This window comes from Bacillus rossius, chromosome 2, assembly GCF_032445375.1.
Source record: "Bacillus rossius redtenbacheri isolate Brsri chromosome 2, Brsri_v3, whole genome shotgun sequence".
In the NCBI taxonomy this organism is placed as follows: Eukaryota; Metazoa; Arthropoda; class Insecta; order Phasmatodea; family Bacillidae; genus Bacillus; species Bacillus rossius.
Genome location: NC_086331.1, coordinates 76,285,777 through 76,295,436, shown reverse-complemented (window position 1 = coordinate 76,295,436; position 9,660 = coordinate 76,285,777). Strand labels below are relative to the sequence as shown.

The 9,660-nt window shown below is 32.8% G+C and overlaps 1 protein-coding gene across 4 annotated transcripts in view; it reads left to right on the top strand.

Annotated features, from left to right (window-relative positions):
* The window catches only part of LOC134529382 (ceramide glucosyltransferase-like), a 103,006-nt gene that overhangs the window by 56,861 nt on the left and 36,485 nt on the right, over positions 1–9,660 (top strand). For 3 of the 4 annotated variants that reach the window (XM_063363381.1, XM_063363382.1, XM_063363384.1), the window contains one exon: positions 2,780–2,892. In XM_063363381.1, coding sequence (XP_063219451.1) covers positions 2,780–2,892 — 113 coding nt within the window. Of the gene's footprint in view, positions 1–1,242; positions 1,400–2,779; positions 2,893–9,660 lie in introns of all 4 variants that reach the window. The other variant, XM_063363383.1, reaches the window with a different exon arrangement.

Here is a 9,660-nt window from a genome sequence, read left to right as displayed (position 1 = left end):
TTGTCCCAACATCTGTCAACGTAGAGAAGAATGAAAATCTCTTTATTCAAAATATGTAGAAGTTGGTTTTGCAAACAAGAAAGCATTGAGAAAGTGCAGAGGTCTTACCAAACTGCAGATTTTGATTTTCAAACATGACTGCAGAAATGTTCTTCAGAATTTGTTCTGAATATGTTGGACAAATCGCCTTTAAAGTACGAACTAACTAAAGCTTATCTTGCCTTGATCCATCTGTTGCAAAAAAAAAAAGGGAAATTAGAAATATTCACTTCAAAAGTCTTTTGGATAATTTGTTCGACAAAAACTGTGGATGGTACGTCTGCTGAAAAAGCAGCATGTCAGTTCAAACAGGTTCAAGCGTAAGAAAGATTGCTTGGACAAGTTCTGGATGCAGGTACTAGGAACAGATGACAGATTAAGTTGCATTACCCTATGAATGGTGCTGAAGGTGTCGTGGAAATGCCAACATTAAAAGAGGTTTATCCATCAATTCAGAGTGTCTTGTAGAAAACATGATGGAGGAGACACTTGTAGCACGTAAGACTTATCTATGATGCAGTGACTGCAGTTGGAGGAATTGAGGATGTAACCATTAACAAAGGAGGTATCATTCATGCAGCTCATCATGGGAGCTTGAACTACAAACAGGCTCTAGAAGCCAAGAAAAAGTGTGATACAACAAAACAGGAAGATGAAATTAAAAGAAAAATAAATTATGTAGCAGTAAAATAATTGGCTGACAAAAAACAGAAAATGGAAGATGTTAGAAGAGAAGCTGAACAAACAGATTTCAAAATTAAAGCTTTATCCAAAAATAAGTAATGATGCAGAAGCAAGACAATTGTTTGAAGTTTATATGATTGTTTGTTTTGGGTAGATTTTTCTGTCTCCTTTTTTTATATATGTTTTATACCTATAAGCAGGCTTTGTGTTTTTTGACATCATAAGTCATAATTATTTCTAGTATGTATGTCTTGTAGAGAAAATAATGGACACTGCCCATTTTTGAAAACTTCCACTTGGTGGCATACTCTTTCAAACATGTATGTTAATTGTAAGTTCAGAATTGTTCTATTTTATAATTAAATTTTAAATTAGAACCTTAAATGATTTATTCTAACAAATCTTTTTGTGAAACATATGTTTGTAAATGGTATATGTTTCTAGCTTCGAAATAATTAAATCATGTGGTGTTATGTTTATAAATTAAGCTTTTGAAAATAAACAAATACATTTTTGCAGTTTCACCATTAAAAAAATTCCTTGAAAAATTCAATTTTGTACCTTGAAAACCTGGAAATGTGCATGAATGTTAATATCCAAGTTTGGTGGCCATCCTGTATCGTTACGAAAGGGCAAAATGAGATCCGTAATCAACCTACAGTTTCTCTTATGTTGGGTTAGTAAAACCTTACTACTTTGTCATTTGAATGTTAAGGTATATAATGTAATATATTGTACAACTAAGTATAATATAGTAAAATAAATTTTTTTTGTAACTAATTATCAATCACAAGTGTATTGAGATGTCAAAATGATTAGATAACCTTTGACTTGTAAAACTCATGCATGGAGACATCCCTCTAAGTTTTGCATGAGAATTTAATGCAGGAAAAAAGTCACACTTTAAATTAGATTTTCTCTTTTAATCTTACTTACATACATAGTAAAAAGTGATAAAAGGGCTCATTTTTATGCTTTAGTAAATCACTTTAAATAATATATTTATATGAAATAGCTGTAGGATGATCCTAAATTCTATTAGTATGAAGACCTCTTAAAGAAATAAGTTTAAGAAAAAATGTATCTGGTGTAACATTCAGTCAGCTATTATAAAGAAAATTGTAAAGTTAAAGTTAAAGTTAAAAAGTAAAGTTTCATAAATTTTGAACATATATTTGCTATGCTATTTCAATGAGTTTTTTTTATTAGATTTCATAACATAGAGTGTACAATTGTTAGTTTTTTTTTTTAAATATTTTTTTCTTACATAACAATATTTAAAGAAGATAAAAATGGATCAGATAATACACAAAATGACATAACCTTGCTCCATGTAATACTCTCAATTCAAAATTATTTACATAATAATTTTAAAATCTGTTTTTATAGGTAGACACTTAATTTTATTTTGTGTATTTTGAGATACATTTTCATTTATATCGATTTGTACTCTTAGAACTTGTTAAAAATAATATTGACAATTTTTTCAGTATAGAAGCAGTTAAATTTGACTAGTCATTCTGTTAAAAAAAAATTATTTTCTAAATTATCAAGTTATTTAAAAATATGGTTAATTAAAGCAAATAACTCGCTAAGTTAGCAAAGTAATTTTTTATAGTTTGAATAGTCAAAGCTACCTGACTAAAAATTGTTGCTGCGTAAGTCTTCCAAATAATTTTTTTCCTACCGAAGTATTGCATGTTTGATTTTATCTTCATTTGTTACCAATAGTAGGTTATTTACAATTGTGTGGCAAAACATTTTACTCACAGTTTCTAATAATTTGGTGCAGGGTGCCTCTAACTGAAAAACTACAAGATTTTTTGAATTTAGGTTTTGTAATTTAGAACATTAATTAATTGGCTATTAACTTTATCAGCTTGATGTTGAGTTCTGGGACATGCTGTATAGGTAAATACTTGTACTGTTCCTATTTTATAATTTTCAAATTTATTTTAAGTTTCTTTCTTTGTTTTCTTAATGTTGTTTTTCTTCACTATAACATGATTGTAAGTGGTTGAGAATTTTATCTTTATTTTATCTTTTTTTCTTTTAGTGAAAGAAGATACACTGCTTGATATGGTGTCTCACATGACAGCTAAAGTTGGATTGGTTCATCAGATGCCTTTCACGTGCGACAGAGAAGGCTTTGCAGCAGCTTTAGAAAAGGTATAATCAGTGGAGGATAAAACATATAGCATTTGCAGTGTTGTATAGTTTGTTACACACTTAGAGAAGGATGCAATGGACTTAAGAATATGCAAGTGGGCGTTCTGTACCAGCAAATTTATTGATAAAAACCACAAAGCAGAAATATCATCCATTCAATGCAACAAGAGACTTTAAGAAACAGCTTTTAAGTATCATAAGCAGATTAACAATTCAAAGACACATACAAACTTTTTCTGGGCTTGCTGATTCAAACAATTACAACTAAAACAATTGCTGAGGCTTGCAAAAATATCGTACTAACATGACATTAATTGGCTCATCATAATAAATACTCTTTAAGACAGTGTCTGGCTCACAAGTAATATCCTCAGAACAGATATCTTAAAAAGGAGCTCCACAATAAATATTAAATCAAACATCGTAAAACATTACTTTTATTAAAATAGCAGCAAAAATATGGCTTGCAAATAATATCTGCCTTTAATGGCACAATGCAAAACAAGACAATAGGAATAAACACGCCCATTAAAAAGTTTGTACTGGTAATACTGTTTATCTTTAAATAAACCAAGTTATTGTTGAACTTTAAATTAACCACCGCGAGATATGCGTTTTTATTCTCTATAAGTACTCACTTAGAGTTAGGGAAGAGTCCAGTAGTTGAGCAACAACTGCCAACAGGCAAGTAGTCCACTTGTTCCTCCGCTTCGTGGTTGCAACAAGTTCCTTCTATCACCAGGGCCGTCCACGTCTTGGCATCCTCCGACAGTGCAGTCTACTCGTTCCTTAAAGACAACTCGGACACCGAGAACTTTGTGTTCTCTAAACTTGTAGCTTGCAGGTCATGAAAATGTGCAAACTAACGCCGCTGTCCAACTGGCTCTCTGATGCCCAATAATGATGTTAACCACTAAGCGACATTCAATTCAGTAATGGTCAGTCATGTGTGACGGATGAGGGGGTCTATAGGGCACCACTCGCTCACCTACGAGTACTTGATGTGATGTCAGTCTTCCCTTATGTCACCCCCAAAGTCAATTTACAAACTCAGAACTACTGGGCTTACCCATAGTGGTATCAAAGTCCATCGGGTGTTAGCACTGGCAGCACGAGTGGCATAACAATGGCGGCAGGCAGCAGCGGTGCAGGTATCTTCGTTGGTGGTGGTCAAGCTGCTTCTCCCACTCCACCTCGAGGCAAGGAGGTTTATATAGTCCCATAGGGGCAATTGTCTTCTAAGCCTGGAAATTTTTTTACAGTGCTCGCCAGAACTGATCGCAGCTTTGGGGTGACTCTGCCTTGTGCGCACAAGTTTCATCAGTCCTCTAACTCCCAGATGTGTCGACGAGGCTCTTTCATAGCATCGCTGGTTGCAGCTCCAATAGGGGTCACACACAAAATATAGTAAAAAAAAAAAGTCTTCTAAAACTTGTGACAATTGGGTGGAACCCAACTTTGAACAAGTTTTTTTTTTAAATTCTGTTTCTCTTCATATATTTTGTATAAAACAAAACGTGGGTTTAGGATGGTGCATTGGAGCATATTACTAAGAAATTTTGTAACATTTGCAAAACACTAGATTCAAATTCCTGAAAACCGGTCTCATTCAAATCGGGCCATCCTGATTTTGGTGTTTTCCATAGATTCCCGAAATCACTTAGTCATGGCTAATTCCTCTCCCAAAATCCGTGGTCAGTGTCGTGTGTAACCATCTCTCATGACCTAGCTATTGAAAAGATAAGATTAAAAAAAATAAAATTGAATTAAAACTAGGTCTGGGTTGATCACTAAATTTGCTGATCATTCCGATACAATCATTTGCGCCGATCATTGCTGATCAGACAAATTAAGAATTATATAGCTTGTTTGATGTTAATAATAAAAATCTAAAAAAAAAAATTATGAAAATGTTACCTTATGATAACTTACCATTTATTTAACACTTCTGACAAGACAATTTGTTCATTGGTTTTTAAAAATGAACAATAATATAATGTAAGCTAAGTATTTCCTATTTCTACTATTTCTAGACCTTCCCACCCCACAAACCAAAGTACCCATACGACACTTTTCACAGGTCTTTAAAATAAGTGCTTTATAATATCTGCAAAAGATTTTCCAAATAAATAACTAAATGCTACTGCAATACTAAGAGTGCAACACAATACCTATGCAATACACAAATTCAGTGACACACATGGTAATTCTTGATGAATTGTTTTGAAAATAAACAGTATATCATGTGTTGATATTTAAGATTTACTTTGTTAACCAATGCACACAAAACATTAACACTTGACAACTGTTTGTGGGTTAGTTTGAAAATAAATATTAAGTTTTTGTCTAAATAATGCAGTGCAGATCTTGCAGCATGTAAAAGCACAATAGATATGTGATATGTCACATAGTTACGCTTAAAAACTTAGTGTTACAGTTGGTTTACATAACTACATATCACTTCACATAGGTCTACATGTCATGTTCAGAACTCACATACTTCAAATTCTTGTTCAAGAAGACAAACATGTTCAGCTTTTCAGGGTGTGCTTTTCAGGGTGTAATGAGCTTCTTGTTTCCCCACTTATCAAACCTGCTGAGCTAAATAGTCTTTCTGAAATGACAGATGCAGCTGGGGGTGATAAAAACTTTTGTGCTAGTTTTCTCAACTGTAGGTGATGTGAATGTTTCCAGTACACTACTGGATTTGAGTCAGTTGGTGATAGTGATTCAGAAAGGTACTAGTCGAGTTCTCGTGAGGGTGCCAAATGTGTGTCAGCGTCGTTGGTATTTGCTGCTATCAGTTTCTTGTATATGCCAGTCAGTAGTCCAGGTGATGAAGATGCAGACTCTTCTACTGATGTTTCTGTAACAGTATTATCACTTGTATCTGCATGCAGTTCAGCTTCCAAAACGTCCAGTAATTTCTGTTTCATGGCTTGGCTTGATTCCATTGATCTGAATACACTGATTTTAAATCTTGGATCAAGAATGGTAGTAAATGCATACAGTTGATTTTCTTCAATCTCCTTTTAGGACATATCTAAATGATTTATTATACTCGTAACACCATCAGCAAGGATATTTTCAGTGTTGTTAGACAAATCCAGTCTCAGACCATTCACTATTGGTATCACTTCAGAAATTGTAGTATCACTGTTACTAACTACCAGGGTAACTTTGTTGAAGGTTTCCAATACTAAGATTGTCTTTTCCATCAGAATCCAGTTACTTGTAGAGATGTCAGTGTTGAGTTTGAGTTCTGGAAGCAGAAACATCACAGTTTTTCTCTGAGTTTATAAGCGTTCCAACATATGATATGTACTGTCACATCTAGTCGGTTCATCTTGGACTAGATGGTGTTTAGGCAGATCGTTTGCCTCTTGGAATTGAGCCAACTTCTTGTTTGAGATGTCCTAACACCCTCCTTGCTCGAGCACACAATCATTAACAGGCCTCAAATTAAAAAGAGCATTGTTAAGCACAAGTTGCATTGTATGTGTGGTGCAGGGAATCCTCTTAACATTCATGAGGTCAGTAGCTGCAACTAAATATTTTGCGTTATAACTTACAATACAATGGACGCTTTCAATGCTAATTCCCCACTGACCAATAACTTCCAAAATAAAAGTAAACAAATTGGCAGCAGTATGGTGTGTGTGCATAAACGGGACCACTTCCAAACAGAGTTCCTTTCTTTCCCATTCAGTGTCCACAAAATGAGCTGTGAGAGACATGTAATCCTGTTTTGCAACAGATGACCACATATCAACTGTTAAACTGACAGATGTAGCTTGTGAAAGTAGATTCTTTGTTTTTTCTCTCACTTTCGTGTAGAGGTCGGGAATCACTTTCCTTGAAAATGTTGTTCGGTTGAGAAGCTTGTAGCATGGCTCAAGGTAAGCAATAAAATTGTTAAACCCTGTAACAATAAAGATAGTACCTTAAGAAACTGTTATGTAGTTAATGGATGACAATAAATCCAACTTTATTCTCCAAAAATGTTTCATGCTTAGGCCTGACCACGTGTTTTAGCATAAATATACAGTAATTGTACCGTATCACGTATCCAAGTTTAGCCCTTGATCCTGATGGCATTATACTGTAAATATTGATCCTGTGGTAAATGAAGCTTGCTGTTTTAATTTAGTGTAACAAAATATTGTGCACATAACAATAACTTTGATATAACAATAATTACCTTATGTCGAAAAAAAACCTAATCTTCGTTAATTGTTCAACATATGATCATAATTAATTTTTACATAAAGGATTTTTTCGTATATCCAGGATCTTTCGCTGTACTAAATTAAAACAGCACGCATCATGTACCACAGGGTCGACATACGCAGGATCATGCCAGAATAGACTCATTTAATAATATACAGTTCAGTGAGGCATATACACGAAACTTAACTAACTTTTTTTAACAAACTTGTTTTATTGCAATTTATTTAATTTAAATACCTTTATCTTCAACAATGCTGAATGGTTGGATGTCTAGACACATCATTTCTGCAATACGTCTTGTTATTTTAATATGCCTTGGGTGTGACATTTCAAGCATTGATTTTTTTTTAGGAACATGTAATTGATGGTTTTTTGCTTCGCGGTTACAGTTGGAGTGCATGTAGTAGACTCGGAAATTACTTCTGGTGATCTACTTTTGCTGGTTGAAGGTAATGCGGGACATGGTGAAATTTCACTTAGCGAAATTTTATTGTAATGGAATGAACGGAGATGCCTCTATAAATTTGTGGTTATAAATCCCCTGCTGTTTGTACCACCACGAGATATACCCGCACCGCAAAACAAACACGTTGCTTTTACACTGTCTTTATGTGGCAGTTAAAAATATTTCCACACAAAACTACTTTTATGTGCCATTGTAACCAACAAACTTTTAAAGAATCACTAAAATAGACAACATCATCAGACTATGACCATAGATAAACACACTACGGCATATATAAATACCAGCAGTGATCCAAACTGTGTTCCAATATTGAACTATCACTGGCATGTATCACAGTTTTTTTGCTCGTTTCCCCACGTACTGATATGCAATGGAACACACCCTAAGAGGATACAAAAGTTGGTTAACCTGCAGGCGAATGTTTTGTTTTGTATTTTGTGGTCAACACACAATATTCTATGGCTGTGGTTTCGTAAGTGCAATAGACGTAAGTTAAAATTAGTATTTTTTTCATAAAAATCAAAGTTTTTATTGTGAATGATTAAAAACTCCGTAAAATAATGGTTTGCATGTTTTAAAAATACCCATATGCAAATTAGTACTGTAAATTCGTGTTTTTGTTGATACGTGATTGTAGGCCTACCTTATTTAGTTATTTTGTAAGTTAATTTGAAATGTACAACTTTGCATTTTTAAGCTTAATTCAGTATTTATTAATTTTGATTTAGTATGTAATGATTGGCGTTTTGTGATTGGTAAATAATTTGTACATCGGTACTGATGCCGATGTGTTAAAATCGGCAGATTATTTTGATCGGTGATCGGCATCGGCCCAGCCCTAATTAAAACTAAGATTATATTTAGATACTACTTACTGGCCTCCCAGCAAAGCGATCTGGGTTCAATTCCATTAGCATAGATGAACATTTTGACTTATAAATATTTACACACACCCACATGTACACAGTGCTTCATCATATTGTAATATGTGTATTTTTATTTTATTTTAAATACCAGCTTATAATTCGTGGCTTTGCTTGTGTAGTTTTAGGGTATGGCTGATATTTTACCATTTTAATAAGAGTATATGTTTAATTCCATAAATTTTTACAAAAGAAATACAATAAACTGTCAGGTGTATGAAATATTTAATTCATAACAAAACCATTTAATAATAATATTTTATAAAGTCGGCATGTGTTAGCCTTTGTAATTTTTAGTATAGATCAAGTATCTGATTTTGTAACTCTTCTTTTAGTGTGTTCTAGAATTTATTTTACCTTGATGGAATCACGCCTCTTTTTTATTTTATGAGGTAGCCAATTAAAAAAAAAATTAAAAACACGTCTTTTTTTATTTTAATTAAGACTATGCCATATTTTACACTTACACTTTCATTCATTTTGGTTATAGCTAAGCTTAAAATAAAAAATAATAATTTTATATTTTTACAGTTACTTACATTATTTCAAATCAAATTTATTTTGTAATGTATTAGTTGATTCTCAGTTATGCTTATTATTACTTATCCCAAATTTGTCATCCCTCTCCTCTTTTCCTACAGGGATGCCTATGTGAAAATTCAGAACCACTCATTTAGTAAATATGGCAATCAATATCAATCCAAACTCATGTTCTTTTTTTATCATAGTTGTGAAATCTAAAATGATTTAAATAACATTGATATTGAATTAAAATTTATCTTGCCAACACTGATTTAGTAGATTCATAACTTTTTTTTTTAATGTTTGCTCCTGTTACAAGAATAGGTGATATTTTTGGAAAATGTTGAATAAGAGAAGGTAGTTTAAGGTATGTTTATTAATCATTGCCAATATCTGAAATAAGTTTTATTTGATCAGATGATATTTTTTAATGTTAAAACCATACTTACAATTCATGACCCCTTAAGAAGTAGAATTTCAGCAAGTAATAAAAAAAAGTTGGTAGATTTTGCATTTTTTAAAATAAAATACATACCACTTGATTAGTTTCAGAGTTATGACTTTTATAATAAAACCAAAATGACCCTTTTTGTGGTTGAATATAGAAAAATGTTAAAGGTAAAAAGC